General features: G+C 36.7%; 2 protein-coding genes and 3 gene segments (V, D, J or C); 2 read left to right on the top strand and 3 right to left on the bottom strand.

The window, feature by feature from the left end:
* LOC121913206 overlaps positions 1 to 15,620 on the bottom strand; it is a 36,082-nt gene extending 20,462 nt beyond the window's left edge. For 3 of the 6 annotated variants that reach the window (XM_042435918.1, XM_042435913.1, XM_042435917.1), the window contains exons 1-3: positions 15,509 to 15,620; positions 14,459 to 14,734; positions 12,640 to 12,885 (exon numbers count right to left, since the gene is read on the bottom strand). In XM_042435918.1, coding sequence (XP_042291852.1) covers positions 12,640 to 12,885; positions 14,459 to 14,734; positions 15,509 to 15,569 — 583 coding nt within the window. In that variant the 5' untranslated portion in view covers positions 15,570 to 15,620. Of the gene's footprint in view, positions 1 to 9,195; positions 9,229 to 9,788; positions 9,894 to 12,639; positions 12,886 to 14,458; positions 14,735 to 15,508 lie in introns of those variants that run through there. The other 3 variants (XM_042435914.1, XM_042435915.1, XM_042435919.1) reach the window with 2 other exon arrangements.
* LOC121913208 overlaps positions 1 to 20,551 on the bottom strand; it is an 899,212-nt gene that overhangs the window by 258,289 nt on the left and 620,372 nt on the right.
* LOC121913212 overlaps positions 1 to 20,551 on the top strand; it is a 747,540-nt gene that overhangs the window by 117,220 nt on the left and 609,769 nt on the right.
* The window catches only part of LOC121913210, a 756,822-nt gene that overhangs the window by 129,978 nt on the left and 606,293 nt on the right, over positions 1 to 20,551 (bottom strand).
* LOC121913183 (transcription initiation factor TFIID subunit 12-like) overlaps positions 1 to 20,551 on the top strand; it is a 133,199-nt gene that overhangs the window by 70,139 nt on the left and 42,509 nt on the right.

The following is a 20,551-nucleotide window of genomic DNA, read 5'->3' as shown; positions in this document are numbered from 1 at the left end:
CGCCATTTTGTGGCACTTGTACATTACTACAAACCACAGTCACATTATAACAGGCACCAAGAGGAGGGGGGCAGACATTTCTTTTCATTTGATAACGTTAAAAGTAAAGTTAGGCTTTGCTGTCGGTTTCCCAACTCATTTTAAAAAAAGATGAGAGGAAAAGAGGTAGAGGGGGCTAGAGAGTGAATGAAGAGATGGAGCTGGTAAGAAAGCAGTGAATCAGATCAATAAAAAAAAATATCTAATTGTTTCACAGTGGTTACTTTCTAGAACACAAATAAACACACCCATACCCCCCTGCACACCACCATACAACCCTGCAGCGGTGCGCAGCAACACCTGATTTGGCCTGAATACGGCCTCAATCCATTTTTCCTCCCTGGCCTGTATTTGGGGCCGGACTTTATTTATTCATGTCGACCACACCCCCGGCCATTATTGGAGACCTGGCTTTTAACTGAATTAGAGAAAATACGGTTCTTCCACTTTTATTGAAGGTATTTTAAGTCCACATGAATACAATGAATGCAAGAAGGCAGCAGAACACAGAGCTGAAGGTTTGTGGCTTTAAGGCATATTTATGTTACAAATTGCTTTTAAAGGACAGGTGAACATTTGTCATCGGGTAGAAAGTGGAACAAGAATTCAACACTATTGGATAGTAGATACAAGTGCGGGGATTGCCAGAACCAATGTCCAGGTGCTTCACCCAACCATTAAAAACACAAACAAAGCAAGAACACGCTCATCTTTACGTTACATGTGATTAAGCACAAAAGCTGCATGTTCAGCAGCAACCATATATCTTGATTTAGAGGAAACATGACGTGCTTCCTGCATGACAAACCTCTTGGTGAGGGGACATTTTTTCTGTTCCCCAGAACTTTAATCTGATCTGGTGTCATAACAGAGAAGCGGTGACACTGATACAGGGGTCACTAATGCTAAATACAGACACACTGATGGTGTTTTCACAATATCACAGAAAAACTGCTTTTGTGTGCGTCTTCATCATTGTGTTTGTGGTTTGTTGCGACGGCTCTGCGCAGGTGCACTTATGACTCCTACATAAGTTTATTAATAATCGGTGCACAAAAATAGAAATAGGGAAGGATGTGGAACTCTAGTCATCGGTGTGTAGTGCAGAGTTGGGTGGAGAGTATGTGTGAAGTGTGACATCATGCAAAGGAAAAACAAAGAACAACAAGTCTGCACGATCCTCTGAATTTATTCTACTGTATTCAGAAATTTCCAGTTCTGCATCAAAATGCACAAAGTGAAAGAAAATGATGCTGAGCAGCTGATGGTGACTGATGATTGTTTGGAGAAAAGTTCCCTTCTGTCCAGGAATATTAGAGCTTAGTTTGTACAAGGATGAATTGTGCAATCTGTCATGTAGCTGTAGCATCACCCATAGAGGAAATGCCATCAACTACACTACTGCTACACAAACATATTTAAATGGCTTTAATGGCTCAGTGATCATGACTCGGACTTACTGAAAGTTTGCACAATTACTGAGGTGTTTTCCACAAGTATTGAATGTAATTCAGATGCATTTTACATTATTTTATATTATTCATACATCTTTTTTATATTACAAACTGGCAGATGAAGGCTTCTCAAATCACTCGGAAAGAAAGGGAATAATTGGATGTGTTTCCCAAAATGTTGATCTATTATAAATAACAAAAATAGTTCTAATGCATTTTCACATTATATACAGCATTTATAGACATGTCATTTTAAACTTCAGACAGTTGTCATCCAGGTGCTGAAGGCAGTGCTGACGATGATGATGATGAGAAGAGGATTGCAATTATTATAAGAAGAAACACCGGTCACAAGAAAGGAGCATCTGGAAGATAAGTGAACATAATCACAACCTCATCAGTCGTCAAGTACAAAGATGTGCAGAGTGAAAAACAAGATTCATGTCTTATAATTCATTATTATCTGCTGTCATGCATTCAGGATAAAGTCAGTGGCTGAGTGAAGAGTTGAGGGAAAACCCAGCTCAGGAATAACAAGGGAATAAGAGGGTAATATCTTGTGAACTACAGGGTAATACAGGTAATACAATTATGTACTTTGATGACAAAGGGCATATAATATAACAGAGTAATATGCCAAAGATAATGAAGTAAACATTGTGTTTTGATTCTCATGTCAACCTGTGGTAGATAAAAAAACATGTTGCGAACTGAAAGCTGCAAAACTTAACATAAATGAAAGGTGTTTTGTGATTTTGGAGACTGTGCCCTGCATCTGTGTCTGCATCTGCGTCTGCATCTGCATCTGCATCTGCATCTGCGTCTGCATCTGCAATAAGAGCTGGTCTGAGCAGGATTTATCGCAAATGTAATTTTATGCCAAAATAAGCATCAAAACTGAACTGCGTCAGCTAATAAACACAGTCTCAGCTGCTGCTCTCCTCCCACGTCGGCTGAAGCAGCTCCTTTGGTGTCCAGAAATGACCAAACAGGCACAGACGCAAAAAATAGATAGAATAAAATAAATGTCTGATGAAAACTGCATAAAGACTGCGTTTACCTGCCGCTGGGCTTGTGTCGGCAGGAAAATAGGGACCTCAGTATAATTACCATGAATCAGGGCTGGAAAATGAACAAACACATTTTCTCCAAATTCTATAGTTATACTCCTTTAGAGACTAAACATTAAAGTTATTACCTGGAAACACTGGTGGTAATTTCTGCATAACATTCACTAATCAGTGATGTAAAATGCTGAACTACCAGTTTCTACTTCATTTTGTGGTTCTGCTGCGGAGCCTCTTAACATCCACCCTTTTTTTGGAATTTTCACTCATGTGGCATACCCGAATGGAAACGCTTATAACAGAAGAACTGTGAGGCCACAATGCATGTATTAGGCTTCATTTGAAAGGTAACATCTTCTAGTTCCTGGAAATGTGCTTGATTAGCATGTAGCTAAAACACAACCGAAACTACAACAGTTCAAATATGGCTCAAAAAAGTGTTTTTGCTCCTCATCTGTAATGAGTCATATTGGAATAACAATAACTAGGACATGCTTTATGCCAGAACTATGCAAATCACCACACATCGTCTACATCTTGTCAACCACACCTGTATAAAATTCCAGACCTCTAGACCTGATCGGATTGAGGCAGTTTTTAGTTTGTGTTGTCACTGGTGTCCCCAAACCTCTCCAAAATGTCTCCTAGTGGCCAGATTGTGCCAATTGCTTTGACTCATTACTGCGGTTCTTACAGCAAAACTATTGTGTGTGTTTCCAGGTCTGAAATAAAAGATTTTACATTATGTTTATTGTGAATGTGATGATATTACACTGATATTATTATATGAGTATTGTGAGACCATGGAACTAATTATCACCCCTCTATTTCCTTTTTGCTGATAGTATTATGCCACCTAGTATTATGTCTACTGATAGATTTTACAATTACCTTATTACAGAGTAAATATTAACTCTGATAAAACCTGATGAACTGTTGTTAAACCATTTTTACCTTGAGAAGTTTTTTATACATTATTACCCTCCTGTTTTGATATCAGCAAGATTTAACCAGTTTATTACCAGAGTATTACTGAGACGATTTCACCTCCTTATTACCTTGTTATTACTGAGCTTGAATGTAAAGTGTTTATGAGTTGAATTCTGAAACAAGATCTTATTTTAGACACTAACACCTGCAGTGGATGACACTTACTTACTGACGCTTTACTTAAAGATACTCTGTGAATTTGTTACAGCTCACAGTGAGCTGAGAGAATTTTACAAACACAACAAATAACTGCTCGATTACAGTAATAGCAGTAAATATGATTCATTTTAAAGTTATGAGTCATATATGCATCCTTTTTATGCTGCACAATACTTTGATACAACATAAAATCTTTCACAATAAACTTTAAACAACATATGCAACATTTACAAATCAAACCTTACAATTGTTAAGTGGAAATTAGATTTTTTTAATATTGTTTTTGATACAGAAAAAAAACTTTAATAAACTCTAATGTTACCTGATGGGATCACTGTCAGATCCGCAGCTGGTTCGTTGTAACAGAAGTATTTTCCAGCATTTGAGAGAGCAGCTCTGTGAATGTGCAGCGACTTGTCTGCTAAAGAACTGTATTTCTTATAAGGATCATGAACATGTTTTATGTCTCTGTCGCCATCGACTGTCAGTACATCTAATTTGATTTTTTTTTTCTCTCTGCTCCACGTCACTTTACCCTCCACAGAGTGAGGACAGCACAGAGTGATTGAATCCTTCTCCTCAATTACTTCATGGATTACTTGTGTAAAAGAAACCCAGATTGCAGTGAAAATATCAAACATAGTATTATTAGTAATATTATTAGAAAGCCCCGTCTACTAGATGGTTTAATAACAGTCAGAATAATATTTAAATGTCAAAATCGAGCAGTGAGCAAACATTGAAAAATACATACTGAGCATTATCTTGTATTTGTTAAATCATCATAGCAACCGTATTACAGTGCAATATGAAAACAGAAAATACTTCTAATTACAAAACCTAGGCTTGACTTTAATTTAATGTAATATTAGCCTATACTGTTACTTTGCTTTAAACAGGAGTATTTTGATATGAGAACCATCATTTTTGATCAATAAAGTTCTGTATTACACATAAATTCAAGTCTAGCATTTTGTGACAACCCAAACTGCTGGGAAATAGATTGATTGATTGATAATTCAGTGTGTTATGATATCTGTAAGAGCAGTTAGAATATATATGTATTTACGCATTGATACAATTACTAGCAGCTCCTGATGTGCATATATGTCTATGCCCACACAGTATTTCAAGTAACCTGTAGAATGTTGACTAATAAAAGGAATCATCAGTTTGTGCTGACCATAAAAAGAAGATATTTTAAGGATGTGACATCTTGTTAGAGGAACACAGGTATATAAGCAGACAGCTGAGTTCCTGTTAAGACAGAAGCTGTGGTCAATCCTGATGTGTACGAGGATGCGGGTGAACATCTACTGCTGCCTGTTAGCCTTAGCTCTGGGCTGTACCATCGGCACAGGTAAGGGAATGTTGTTTTTTGATTTATTTTTTAACAGATTTCTTATTGTTTACAGTTTCTTCACCTGCTCAACAGGGATCCATATACAGTGTTACACTTCATCCAGTGCACATGTATGCATGTATACAGAAAGTGTTGTAAATCTTACTGTATATCACCGTTACAAATACAATTGTAAAATTCCTGTTTGAGTACTCAGGTTTTACCGGTCTTGTTTCCCATTGGTGGAAGATCAGGGATGGTGCAATATGTGGGTTCATTTTGGTATGATTCACCTATTAAAACATTTACCAACAAACATTTATTATAAAGAACTAACTGACCTTTTACGCCACAGGTATTAATACCTTATTCCAACTTTTGAGTGGGCTGTTAACATCAGTGACCAATAAGTTGATGACCCAATGAAAAGGCATTTTCAAGTAAAGGCCTTTGCACTCCCTGTCCAAATTTTTCCAATGTGCTTTTGAACACATCCTCTGACAAATGTGTGGTAAAACCAGAACCCTTGTCCACTCAGTTGGTTGCATTTTTTAACAAAATTAGGAGTCTGCAGCTATGCTAGAAGCTCTCTGAGGCTGTACTTTGAGCTAACGTCAACATGCTAACATGCTCACAAGGTTGACATGCTGATTTGGTGTGTTAGCATGCTAAAATTAGCTAATCAGCACAATGTACAGCTGAGGCTGATGGGAATGTTGGGGGTTTTTCAAAAATGTGGTCATAAAGTCTTGGATAAATTGAAGTTTTGCACTTGTGATGTTGCTAGATAAGAAGTCTGGCAAACCATCCAATAGATGTTCCAATCAAAAACTATAACCTGATGGTGGCGCTAGACAAAAAGTGAGAAGATCATCAAACTCAGGCTTCATCCTCTGGAAAACATGAATGTCTGTTCCAACTTTGATGGCGATCCATCCAGTAGTTTATGAGATATTTCAGTCTGGATCAAAGTGACAAACAATCGCTTGAAAGACCAACATGGCCATCCCCTGAAGCCATGCTGCAGAAAATTCCTAACTCAACAAGCACATCCAGACTGCAGGAGATCCGGCTGTTAGCTACTGAGAAAATAATAAAGGTCATTGCACTTATCAAAGGAAAAAAATATCTAAATGTTATGTCATAATTATGACATCCATAACACGACTCAGCATCTCATACAAGATCAGTACGTCATAATTACAAGAAAACCGTCTTTGAACTGTTCGCTGCATTTTCATTCAGCTCACCAACAAAACACAGCCGTTAGCATTTTGGCTAAAACTCTGTAGGCTGCTTCTTAACTGATTCAACCACCACAATAACCCGCAACAGTTCCTGTAGCTACACAGATTAGATAAGCCACTTCTCTCACTTATGAGAGCAGTATTTCATAATTACAAGAGAAAGATCTCACAATTACAAGTTGATGAGTCACAGTTATGAGATACTAAAGTCCACCTTTTTTCTTCATTGATGAATGCAGGACAGTTCTGTACAAGTGTTTGATCATTTACCTGAGAAAGGTATGTTTGATCATTTATCTGAGAAAGGTATGTTTGATCATTTACCTGAGAAAGGTATGTTTGATTATTTACCTGCGAAAGGTATGTTTGATCATTTACCTGAGAAAGGTATGTTTGATCATTTACCTGAGAAAGTCATCAGGCAGTGTTCAGCTGATGGTCCACCAGAGCTTTCCACACCTGACAGAAAAGAAGTGAAAAGAAGATCACTAAATTTGATGTTTAAGGTACAGTAGTATCTTCTTGCTTGTTTTGTAAAACAGTAAAACAGAAATTCATTTTGTGTATGAAGATATAAAATAATGGAAAATAATGTTCACATAGATGATAAAACATCTTAATTTTGGTTTAAGTGACAAACAGCCTCAGAGATATGACTACTTGTTATGGCTCCTATCTTTATTTGGATTACAGTAAGAAACTGAGTTGCACCTCAGGAAACAGGTAAGAAATATGTTTATTGCGCAGCAGATTAATTATTTTTTGAGTAAGATGGTGAGAAGAGTCTTTGAGAAGCTTTTGAGAAGCTTAAATCTTACTGTATATCACCATTACAAATACAATTGTAAAATTCCTGTTTGAGTACTCAGGCTTTACCGGTCTTGTTTCCCATTGGTGGAAGATCAGGGATGGTGCAATATGTGGGTTCATTTTGGTTTGATCCACCTATTAAAACATTTACCAACAAACATTTATTATAAAGAACTAACTGACCTTTTACGCCACAGGTATTAATACGTTATTCCAACTTTTGAGTGGGCTGTTAACATCAGTGACCAATAAGTTGATGACCCAATGAAAAGGCATTTTCAAGTAAAGGCCTTTGCACTCCCTGTCCAAATTTTTCCAATGTGCTTTTGAACACATCCTCTGACAAATGTGTGGTAAAACCAGAACCCTTGTCCACTCAGTTGGTTGCATTTTTTAACAAAATTAGGAGTCTGCAGCTATGCTAGCAGCTCTCTGAGGCTGTACTTTGAGCTAACGTCAACATGCTAACATGCTCACAAGGTTGACATGCTGATTTGGTGTGTTAGCATGCTAAAATTAGCTAATTAGCACAATGTACAGCTGAGGCTGATGGGAATGTTGGGAGTTTTTCAAAAATGTGGTCATAAAGTCTTGGATAAATTGAAGTTTTGCACTTGTGATGTTGCTAGATAAGAAGTCTGGCAAACCATCCAATAGATGTTCCAATCAAAAACTATAACCTGATGGTGGCGCTAGACAAAAAGTGAGAAGATCATCAAACTCAGGCTTCATCCTCTGGAAAACATGAATGTCTGTTCCAACTTTGATGGCGATCCATCCAGTAGTTTATGAGATATTTCAGTCTGGATCAAAGTGACAAACAATCGCTTGAAAGACCAACATGGCCATCCCCTGAAGCCATGCTGCAGAAAATTCCTAACTCAACAAGCACATCCAGACTGCAGGAGATCCGGCTGTTAGCTACTGAGAAAATAATAAAGGTCATTGCACTTATCAAAGGAAAAAAATATCTAAATGTTATGTCATAATTATGACATCCATAACACGACTCAGCATCTCATACAAGATCAGTACGTCATAATTACAAGAAAACCGTCTTTGAACTGTTCGCTGCATTTTCATTCAGCTCACCAACAAAACACAGCCGTTAGCATTTTGGCTAAAACTCTGTAGGCTGCTTCTTAACTGATTCAACCACCACAATAACCCGCAACAGTTACTGTAGCTACACAGATTAGATAAGCCACTTCTCTCACTTATGAGAGCAGTATTTCGTAATTACAAGAGAAAGATCTCACAATTACAAGTTGATGAGTCACAGTTATGAGATACTAAAGTCCACCTTTTTTCTTCATTGATGAATGCAGGACAGTTCTGTACAAGTGTTTGATCATTTACCTGAGAAAGGTATGTTTGATCATTTACCTGAGAAAGGTATGTTTGATCATTTACCTGAGAAAGGTATGTTTGATCATTTACCTGAGAAAGACACCAGGCAGTGTTCAGCTGATGGTCCACCAGAGCTGTCCACACCTGCCAGAAAAAAAGTGAAAAGAAGATCACTAAATTTGTTGTTTAAGGTACAGTAGTATCTTCTTGCTTGTTTTGTAAAACAGTAAAACAGAAATGCATTTTGTGTATGAAGATATAAAATAATGGAAAATAATGTTCACATAGATGATAAAACATCTTAATTTTGGTTTAAGTGACAAACAGCCTCAGAGATATGACTACTTGTTATGGCTCCTATCTTTATTTGGATTACAGTAAGAAACTGAGTTGCACCTCAGGAAACAGGTAAGAAATATGTTTATTGCGCAGCAGATTAATTATTTTTTGAGTAAGATGGTGAGAAGAGTCTTTGAGAAGCTTTTGAGAAGCTGTGGAAGCTTATAATGATATATACTGTATGAACTGTGTCTTATAATGCTACAAGTTCCCCTCTGAAGACTACAAGCAGTTATAGTCGAATGACATCAGTGTCACTATAGTGACAGTGCATGAATGCAGGCACAGTAAGCACAGCGTAGGATTTAATTTTAGATCAGTCTCAATCATAATAGAAAAAAGAAGTTGTCATTTTAAAAACACTTCTCATTACTCACGCTTTGTAGGGTTCAACCCTTCATCTCGTATCTCATCGTAGATTTAGTGTCTTTCTTCAGTCCCACAGAAAGGAAAACAAATTAGTGAATAACTTAATTATTACTGAATTATCACTGATTATCTGCTTTAAACTCTGATCACAAACAGGCTGACTTTGATACCATTAGTTTTAATTTTTATGGAGTAATCAGTGAATTTCATCTGTGTATGGAAGTGAAGGGCAACCGGCAAAAAATGTTCTGAGATTAAATCAAAAGTCTAAAATTAAAGTCAAAATTCTGACATGAAAGCTGATTATTTAATTTATAAAATTCTGAACATTTTCTAAGAGAGACATCAAATAAGAAATACATTTAAAATGTAAAAAGTAAATAAACTGTACTATGAGTGAGGTATAAGTAAATGTTAAGTAATTATCATTTTGCATGTTGTGATAAAAACACTGTATATCTGTTAAAAAAGGCAAAATTAATTTTATGTGTTGCAATCATATATCCTGTAAGAATGCCTTTTGTTTATTGTTAAATTATGAACATTTAATTTACGAGCACATCTTTCTTGTATTCATCAAAATTTAGTGTGATTGTAAATATCCAGGTCAGACTTCATTTACCTCGTCTTTTACACCTCCGAGCACAGTAGACGGTGATGATGATGAGGAGGACGAGGAGGAAGGAAACAACTATCCCCACCACCAAACCAAGAGATGACTTCTGATCTTTAGGAGCAAGTGAAAAGCAAAGTAAAAGTTCAACACAAACATCCCGACTTGATACGTGTTATATACAGTACAGCAGCTGGCTGCACCAGCCAATCAAAAATCCATCACTAAGTTTGTGTGTGAAGTTCTTCTACTAACTACTAACTAGTTTCAGTTTTTAGTAAATCAGGTTGCACCATTAACTGTTAGAAATGTTTTATCTAGTGAACATTTCATGTGTAAATCGATAGCAAGGAAACATCTGTAGTGCCATCTAATAGCTGTGAAGTGTGAGGGGCCGCTGGTTCCACAAGTGTTTTTCCGGTTTTCAAAATTTTCTTTAACGATCTCCTCAATGTTACTGAACATAGAAACTCAGGACTCTCCTGGATAAATGACTGATCCTACAGGTTTATATTCTGACCACCAGTTTACAGTATTTATACTTAATTTCTCAGAAATCATGTTTTGTCTGTGATTTTGGTGGACGGCTAAGAATACTACAATACCCATGAGCCTCAGCTGCTGTTGCTATGGAGAAGAAGCCTTTGGCTCTGTAGATTGTAAAATAAATTTGTCAACACTGTAATCTTTGGATTCTGCCTGCTGTTAGCAGTGCACATGAGTGGATTTTAAGCTCAGTGATTGGCTGTTTCTTGCAGAAATGCACTTTGGGAGTCGTAGTTAATTTCTACCTTGAAATATTTATGTACACAGTCGACTTTTTATCTTTATTTGTTCATCTTTTTTCTGATGATTTAACCATCCAAGCAGTAGAAGTGCTCAGTGTAACATTGTCTGTGAGAAAAATGAACAGAATTTTTACCTCCAGAACCAGGAACGCCAAAAATATCTCCTCTAATTTTGCAACTCTATGAGAAACAGCCAACTATGTAAACAGGAAGTGACTGTAGCATCACGAGCTGTAACATAACTTCCAACAATAACAGTTTTAGGAGCCAAAAGATAAAATAAACTGAACAGCGAATCCTTTTTCAATGTAGGTGTGACACAACGAAAACCACCTGAATGTTGAGCATGTTGTGTGCTCGACTTCCTAAATTGAAACTGTAGTTTCACTTGAACACAGTGTTAAAACTTTCCCAGGCTCTTATATCTGTATCTGTTTGTTTAATTACTGCATTTAAAGTGTTTTCTGTTGTTTTGTTCTTCTTTTAGTTCTTGTCTCTGGGCTCTCAGATCGATAAAAGCTTTTAATCAGTTTAACAATTCAACATTTAGAACTGTTTCATTTTACTCATTTTCTTTTCAGGTTTCTTTATGTGACTTATTTATTGCAGTCATACCTGTGTTTGTAGCTGGTGGTGATGTTGTAGAAGTTGTTGTAGGTGATGTTGGTTCTTCATTATCATCTGTGCAGAATAGAGAAAATATATATTACAGGGCAGAAAATGTATTTTACTACAGCTAACTGTTTACAGAATGTCACAAAATGATTCACAGAAAAAAGTAACAACGCTACTTTAATATTTGTGGTTAGTCATCTAGCAACGGTTCAAGTTCTCACAACAAAATCCACCTGAATGTTGAGCATGTTGTGTGCTCGACTTCCAACATTGAAACTATATTTTTCGCTTGAACACAGTGTTAAAACTTTCCCAGGCTCTTATATCTGTATCTGTTTGTTTAATTACTGCATTTAAAGTGTTTTCTGCCATTTTGTTCATTTAGATCGATCACCTTTTAATCAGTTTAATTTAACATTTAGATCTGTTTTATCTTACTCTCTCCCTTCTCCGTTTTCTTAGTTTTTGGTGGTGCTGGTGCAGTTGTTGTTATTGTTGCTGTAGTTGTAGTTGAGGTTGTTGGTGGTGTGCTTTTTCTTCTTTGTGAGATGGAGGAAATAGATACAACAGGGCAGCAAAATGCATTTTACCACAGAAAGTTATGAAATCATTCATCAGTTTTGAAACAGGAAATAGGCGATGGCCAGTTTTGTGGTGAGTTATCAAGCAGAGCAAATGTTCTCATGACTTAAACCACTTGAATGTTGAGGATATTGTTTCTGTTTAATTTGAAGCAGCATTAAAGTTTCTCTCTTATGTGAACTGATCATATTTGTTATTGTTCAGCCTTGTGCGTCGTTATATTTCTTCATATAACTCTCTGTAACACCAGGCTAGCTGTTTCCTTCTGTTTCCAGTCTTTATGCTAAGCTAAGCTAACCGGCTGCTGGCTGTAGCTTCATGTTTAATGGACAGATATGAATGTGGTATCGATCTAAGTGGTGGTACCAGTTTTTCCTTTCATTTGTCACCCGTCTGTATTTTACATGTACAGAATATACGTTGCCTGTAAAAAGTTTTCACCCCTCTTGGAATTTTACATGTCTTTTCACACCCATCAATAGAAAATACTCTTATGTGTCCAAGTAGAAAAGTGATCTAAATTAATCACAAATATAAATACATCATCTGTTTTATTTGTAAAATATAGATCTGGAAAGACACTTGTAACTATCACATTCAAATAAATGTAGTGGAGTAAAAAGTACAATATTCTCCTCTGAGATCTAGCGGACAGGAAGTAGAAACTAACATCAAATGGTTCCAAAAACTGTATTTAAGTAAATGTACTTAGTTACATTCCACCACTGGTTGATCTTCTCTTCTAACTCTCAGTAAGAAAGTTAAACATGTTAATAAATTTACCAAAATGTCAGATTATTCCTTTAAATAACTTCTTCTCTGTGCTTTACCTGCCTTCATATTTTTGTGTGTGTCTTTGAGTTCTTGTGTCTCACCTCTCTCAGACTGATCACCTTTGATCACGTTTAGATACGCAGCTGGTTTTCCATCACAGTAGTACAGTCCAGAGTCACCAGGCTGCACGTCTGGTATATTCAGATACTTGTGAACAGCTGAAACATGAGGCCTGATTTGTTGTTGTTTTCCATCAATCTCTCTGGTCCATGTTGGAACATGTGACCCTCCATCAGGACATGTCAGAGTGACGCTGGACTTCTCTGCAATACTGACTGTTGTTGTTCCTGTGAGCAACAAACATTATGTTAGTAAAAACCAAGATTCATGTTTTATAACATGCCATCATAAACACATGTATTCATGATAAAGTCAGTGACACATGGAAGAGTTTTGTTCCAAAACAAGATTTTCTTTGATAAACTAACTTCTGTTTCTACACAAAGTGGAGAATTGTTACAGTCAGTAAAAGTTCTCTTACTGTATTGATACCTAACTTAAAGCTGCACTAATATATTGGCTGATATCAGCTTATCAGACTGTTTGTGTCGGCCACTAATTAACAGAAACATCAGTACAGAAATATGACAGATAAATAAAGGTTTGAGGTCATTTAGAAACAGTTTCTGCACTGATGAGTTTATTTTTACACTGCAAAGTGTCCCGTGCAGAACACACTGTGATCACACTTTGAAGTGATGCTTATTGAAAATGTTATAATCTTAAACCAGCAGTCAGGTGTCCATATGAACAGTGAAAGAGGTTTTCCTCGCTGTAATCATTCCTCCTGTTCATACTGGATATTAAAAGATCCTTCAAATGTGCTTTCAATGGAAGTGATGGAGGCCAAAATCCACAGTGTGTCCACACAGTCATTTAAAAGTCTGTGTGAAGCTTCTATTCAGCTTCAGCAGTCTGAGTTAGTCATATCAAGTGGATATCTGACACATTTACAGTCTTTTTAGCATCAAATTCTCTCTTTGTGTTTCCTCGGACAGTGTTTCCCTGTTGAGCTGCAGGTGGAAGTATAGTAACAAAAAGAGGAACTTTGGCGCTAAAAAGACTGTAACGTTGAAAGATATCTACTTGATTTGACTCATTTGGACGCTGAAGCTTCATATTAGCTTCAGATAAACTTTGAAATACATTTTTGCACAGAAGGAGGACTGTGGATTTTGTCCCCATCACTTCCATTGTAAGGTCATTATGAAGGGATCTTCTAATGGTCAGTATGAACAGGAGGAATGATTACAGCAAGAAAAACAGCTTTAATGTTCATTTGGGCTCCTGACTGTTGGTTATAAGTTCCTATATGAGGTTTTAGAGAAAAGGACTTAATTCAGGTGTTTGTTTCCTGTGTGACTCTACATGAAGGAGACGACCTGTTCCTTTAAAAGGAAAAGAACAATAGAAATGACGTATTAGAGAACTTTAAAAAGATATTTTTCTTCACTGACCATAAAAAGCTGTTTATTAATTTACCACAAACAAAGTAAAGCACATCACATAAAAAAAATAAAATAAAATGATTAACGTATAAAAATACACAGAAATATTTAAGTAACTACAGTAACAAGAAGTTAATGTTATAAATTAATTCGGCCTCTATTCTTAACAGTCAGTGTGAAATTAAAACCTGGTTTTGAGTTATGAAAGTAATAAGTAATGATGATGTTATTTCTTACAATATATTTGTTATTGAAGTTAAAACCACATTTACCTTTGAAATGCATCATTTCATTAATATGTCAATGTATGTATTTAATCACAGTTTAGAAAATGAAAAGTGAAGCACAGAGACGAGACTTTGAAACAGGAAGAAACAGGAAGCAGAACAACTTTGACAGAGTTTGATGTTACCTGATGGGATCACCGTCAGTTCCACAGCTGCTTCATTATTACACAAGTATTTTCCAGAGTCTGAGACAGCAACTCTAGAGATGTGCAGTGACTTATCTGCTAATGAACCGTATCGTTTGTGGGGGTCATTGAATCTTTGCTCTCTTTCACCATCAACTATAAATATGTCAACTGTGTTTCCATTAATCTCTCTGCTCCACGTCACTTTACCCTCCACAGAGTGAGAACAACGCAGAGAGACTTGTTGCTCCTCTTCGACTATTTGATGGATTATTTCTGCAAAAGAAACACAGTTTACAAGAACTAAACATCCATTTTCAGAATGTCAACATTTCTAATATTGCAAAGAACTGAAAAGTTGTTTTCCATCAGTCAGAATCACATTTAACTGTCGAGTGCAAACTGCTAATCATGAAAAACATGAAGACCTTAAAGCATTACTGCACTTCACTTTTAACTTCTAACTTTACATCATTCACACCATCAGCTAATGTGTGTGTATTAATATATATATATATATATATATATACACATACTGTATATATATGTATGTATATATATATATATAACATTTTTATTTTTGATTTCCTTTTCCATCTTTATTACTATTTCTATCTTTAATCTTAGCACCTATAAGCTAATCTAGGAGGGCCTAAACTGCATTTCACTGCACATTGTATTGTTTGTTTTGTGTACGTGACCAATAAACAACTTTGAACTTGATTTATTCAAATACATGAATATGACAATGAACCTGAACGTGTTTCAACAAATCACTAAAATCTCTATAAAATACTTTATACATCAGCTAAATTCACTGTATGGAGAAACTGACCTTTACCTTCAGACTACGATATGAACAATATGTAAAATACTGGAAACAATGGACAACATACTTTATATGTGCCTATAAGATGTATCATGCTGCACTCTTTTAACCTGAAAACACCAGTAAAAATAAAAAGTTGCACCACATTCATCACTCACTCTATGACATGAACAAACATGAACATTATTATTAAAGCTGATGAAAAAGAGTAAAGTTCTTACCTGCTGTCACATTACAGCCCAGAACTAAAGCTAACAGGCAGCTGCAGATGTTCATCCTCATCCTCCAACAGACTGAACCACAATGAACAGAGACAGTTTCTATCTCAGGGAAGAACAGGAACTCAGTGTATACGTGTGTTCCTCTGACTTCAACAGCTGCACTCTCACTTCTTCAGTGTCCTTCTTTCACTTTCTTTCTTTCTGTGTGGTTCATGAACACTGATGTTTCCTCCAGTGTCAACAAACTTGTGTGTGGGAGATATGATCCGCCCAGGTAAATGATCTATTCCCTTGAACCCAACTTATCTAAATTTAAGTAATCATAAGAGGCCAGGCAGCGGGGTGTAATATGTGTTGAGTGTTTTTGTCTGTCTTTGTCGTCCGTATTTGTTGTTATGCCTCAGCAAAACCATGGTGCGGAAAGGAATGAATGTGGTGAAACTATATTTAACGTAGGTATAGCTGTTTGGATGTTGGCAACTGTGGTTTTTGCGGGAGGGTTGATTAGGTTGGCAGTAAATCAGGGATAGCTAGAAAGATCAGAGCAGTACATCCCTGACACCAATATAAAACTAAGGAAAGGTTAAATTGGTATCACATGGTATCTCCATCCTGGACCATTCATTAAGTTGAATCTGGTAGATTGTTGTGTTGAGGTCTTCTTAACCAACGTCTCCATATAGTGAAAATGTGAGAATAAACTACTGCCAGTACTGTGCTACACCTAGTCAAAACAGACACAAGTATAAGTTTTTGTAGCATTTAAAGTTAAAGAAGTTCACGGATACCACTTCCAAAGGTGGGAGGTCTGCACGGGTGAAGTAGCATATCTCGAGAATAAATAAGCCAGCGTATTAGGATAAAATGAGTTGATGAATTTACGCCCATAGGATGAAGGCGTTTTTTAAATCACCTAAAAGATTGGTGGTTTTGCTAAAGCTAGCGTAAAGTGGTGTACATATATGTATATATACAAAATATAATCAAAAGGCCTTTTTTTTAGTGTTAAAATTGCATGAGCCTGAGCCAACGGCCAGGACTAGTTTGGAAAGTACCCATAAATATTGTTTAAATGTCAGTTGCATGAACCTGAGCCAAACGGCCAGGGCTCGTCTAGGAAAGTACCTGTAAATAATTAATTGTCAGCTCGTATGAGCCTGGGCAAAATGTCCACACTTTTTAGATAAGGAGGTGGAGGACAAAGTGGCAGAGTGCCAAAGACAAAGCATGGGCAAATAAGCCTGTGCAGACCACACACACCATACACACACACACACACACACACACACACATGCACACACACACACGCACACACACACACACACGTGCACACGTGCACGCACACACACACACATGTGCAGAGAGGGCATAAGACTGTACCAAGCACATTAAAATAACACTAAAGGACATAAGAGAAGATAGTAGAATAAAACACAACACATAAGAGTAAAACTACATAAACAGAACACAACATAAGTATACGGTGAATGGCTGAGCAAATAGTAGAAAGTAATAGTGATGATGAGGTCTTGACCCCAAGTCATTTTCTAAACGAGGGGAATATAGAGACTAAAGGCATAAGAACACTTTTTTGGCTGGAACGCGCATATTTTGACGAGGACGGCATAGAACATTGGCAAACTGAACAAGAATTAACCACAAATTGTGGCAGTTAACAAAAATCATAAACTTGAATCAAACAAAAGAAGAGCTCCCAGCAGTACCTTGGGAAAACGTAATATGCAGTTTGTGGGTGCCAATCACCCTAGCTGTAATACTAGAAAACCTGTGTCTAACCCCCAAAAGTGCAGCAATTCTTCCTTTGCGCCTTTTTCTAGGAATCCCTGAAGATTTAACAATTGCAGGGAGACATAGGGGGGCAATAGATCCACGGCTGCAGATTTGGATTGTTCCCAGGAATGTTCAGTGGGAAACAGGTAAATTTGGTTAGATCAAAAAAACCTGAGCCGAAGACGGGAGTGAGCTCTTAAAGTACAATCCAGAGTTAGTACCAAAATTGAAACAGGCTACTACAGTAGGCAAAATATTAGTGTTGATACGAACGAGAGGTGAAGGGCAGCCAGAAATCACTTGACAAGAAGGCAGTGCTAAGCAGGGAGTGATCTTTCTGCAAGCCCGCTGCATTTCCCAGCAGCGAGTTGGCACAGCTGATCAAGACATATCCATTCCTTGATGAGCAGAAGTTAAGGAATGAGCTGCACATGCTGTACAACAACAAGTTGTTTCACAAGCCACCAACAGAGCTGGTACAGCTTCTTATTGAGGATGATCTACAGGGCACTCTCTGCGAGGTCTACAAGCTGTGGTTGTTTACGTATAGAAAATCAGCACCACGGACAGCACTCATAGGGTTAGGGTTACAGGCTAATACAGGTCACGTGCACCTGAATAGATGGTATTTGTTTTGTTTGTTTATAACCTCTGCAGGTCTGTTACTGGGTTGTTAAGTGCTTTAGGTCATGTTGTATAATGAACATTTGGTCTAGTTTTAAACGATAAGGAAGTATGGAAAGTATTTGTGTATTTCAAGCACATACAACGAGGTTTGTAAGTCATGGGTTTGATACATGTAGACGACTGATAATGCTTCTTTTATTCATTATCGAACCTTTACTGTGCCTTAAGCGGCCGGTTATGCATTTGGGTGGAGGGTTGCATAAATCAATAAGAAAATGCATAAATTGATAAGATGTTTAGAACTTATGTTTGAGAGAGAAAGAGAGAGAGAGCGTGTCAGTAAACGCAAGTGTCGACTATTGTGTGTGTGAGAGAGAGAGATACAATTTTTTTATAAAATGACACCGGCATTCTAATAGCTCATCTGGTTACATTACATTGGCTGTTAAAGCGGCAACATAGTCTTTCCTGTCTCACTTGGCTTCCTCAAAAGTTTTCCCCACACCACGCCACTGTATGTACACTATATACAAATAAATAAATACAGGCGATAAAGACGACATCAGAAGAATAATGAAGAGTTGTAGTTAATTAGTTAATGCTTATAAATGTCTTACTAGACAGTGGTACCACCTTGTTAATCGGTGTTTCTACATTATAAATAAACTTTTCTGACACAACCTTCAAGCCCAGAAAGTAAGGAACCTCACAGTTTACTGCAGATCAGATGGACTTTAGTCCTCAAACAGGAATTTTATAATTGTATTTGTAACGGTGATATACACTAAGATTTACAACACTTTCTGTGTACATGCATACATGTGTACTGCATGAAATGTACCACTGTATATGGATCCCTGATGAGCAGATGAAGAAACTGTAAACAATAAGAAATCTGTTAAAAATAACTCAAAAAACAACATTCCCTTACCTGCACTGATGGTACAGCCCAGAGCTAAGGCTAACAGGCAACAGTAAATGTTCACCCACATCCTCATACACATCATCATTGACCACAGCTTCTGTCTGAACAGGAACTCAGCTGTCTGCTTATATACCTGTGTTCCTCTAACAATATGCCCCATCCTTAAAATATCTTCTTTTTATGGTCAGCACAAATTGATGATTCCTTTTTTTGGTGAACTTTCTGTAGATGACTAAAAATACTGTGTGGGCATAGACATTTACACGTAGATACCACATTAGGAGCTGCTAGTCATTGTATCAATGCGTGAATACATATATATTCTATCTGCTCTTACAGATATCATAACACTGAATTATCAATCAATTAATCTATTTTCTAGCAGTTTGGGTTGTCATATAATACTAGACTAGAAGTTATGTGTAATACAGAACTTTGTTGATCAAAAATGATGGTTTTCACTCCAAAATACTTCTGTTTAAAGCAAAGTAACAGTATAGGCTAATATTACATTAAATTCAAGTCAAGCATATGTTTTGTAATTATTTCAGAAGTATTTTCTGTTGTCATATTGCGCTGTAATACGGTTGCTATGATGATTTAACAAATACAAGATAAGGACTCAGTATGTATTTAATAGTTACATCTATTAAAAATGTATTTCAACATGATTCATACCTCTGCTTTAATGATGTCCTATTTTCACACACTGACATTTCCACACTGTTTAAATAAATGATGCATACAGTTACATCATCAGCTGATGTAAGTGGTTCCAGTGTAACAGAAGTGAAGCTGCTGCTTCTCACTGGAATATGTGTAATATGTTAGCTAGCCAGAGCTGACAGATGTCTGTCAAAGGCAAAAAAAAGTTTCAGAAATGCAAAAATGACACATACAAGTCATTTTAAAGGTTTGCAGCAAGTTGCTTTATTTCTAAATACTGAAATGTCCATATATAAGCTGTCATGACATTGCGGCTACATATTTTCTTCTCCCCCTGCTGCATGCGTAAATGCAAAGTAACAGTAAGTCAACATCACTACAATAATAATTGTAATTCTTTTAAAAGTATATTCAGTTTTCATATTTAGTTGGAATATAAATTTAGCCCAAAGCTCATAGTTTAGTCAACGTGAAAGAGAGAAAGAGACTGTTTAGCTGTGCGGGTTGTTCACCACCTCTGTCAACCAGACCTGTTTCCTGTCAGACTGTATGAGGATGAACACTGTTGACAGGTTGGTTTTTACCGCTCTTGTTTCTGTGTGATGGAGGATCAGAGATGATTTTCTGTTTCTGCTGTGTGTTGCTTCTGTATCTGTTGCACTACAATGGAGAGAAGGTAAACATAGAGATGATTAAAGATATTTTCAATTCACTTCTGTTGCAACTTCATCAGTCAGCATCACACATTTAAAAGAGTGCATTATGTTTATGTTAATGGTTACAGTAATGAGGAACATGACATGTCTGTCCATGTCTTTGTCTGTTAATTATGAGGATATCTCAAAGGCTACTTCTTCAATTTTAAAGATATCTAGTAGAAAGTTGGGCCTTGGGACAATGAATGTGAGAAAGAACCAATTATAGCAATAGCACCATCATGTGGTCGTTCTGAGGCACTTCATATTTTGGCTAATGACTCAATTTGAATCAAAACTGATACATATAATATTTGAATGAGACTGAAAAAAAAGTTA

This window comes from Thunnus maccoyii, chromosome 15, assembly GCF_910596095.1.
Source record: "Thunnus maccoyii chromosome 15, fThuMac1.1, whole genome shotgun sequence".
In the NCBI taxonomy this organism is placed as follows: Eukaryota; Metazoa; Chordata; class Actinopteri; order Scombriformes; family Scombridae; genus Thunnus; species Thunnus maccoyii.
This window is presented reverse-complemented; position numbering and strand designations above follow the sequence as displayed.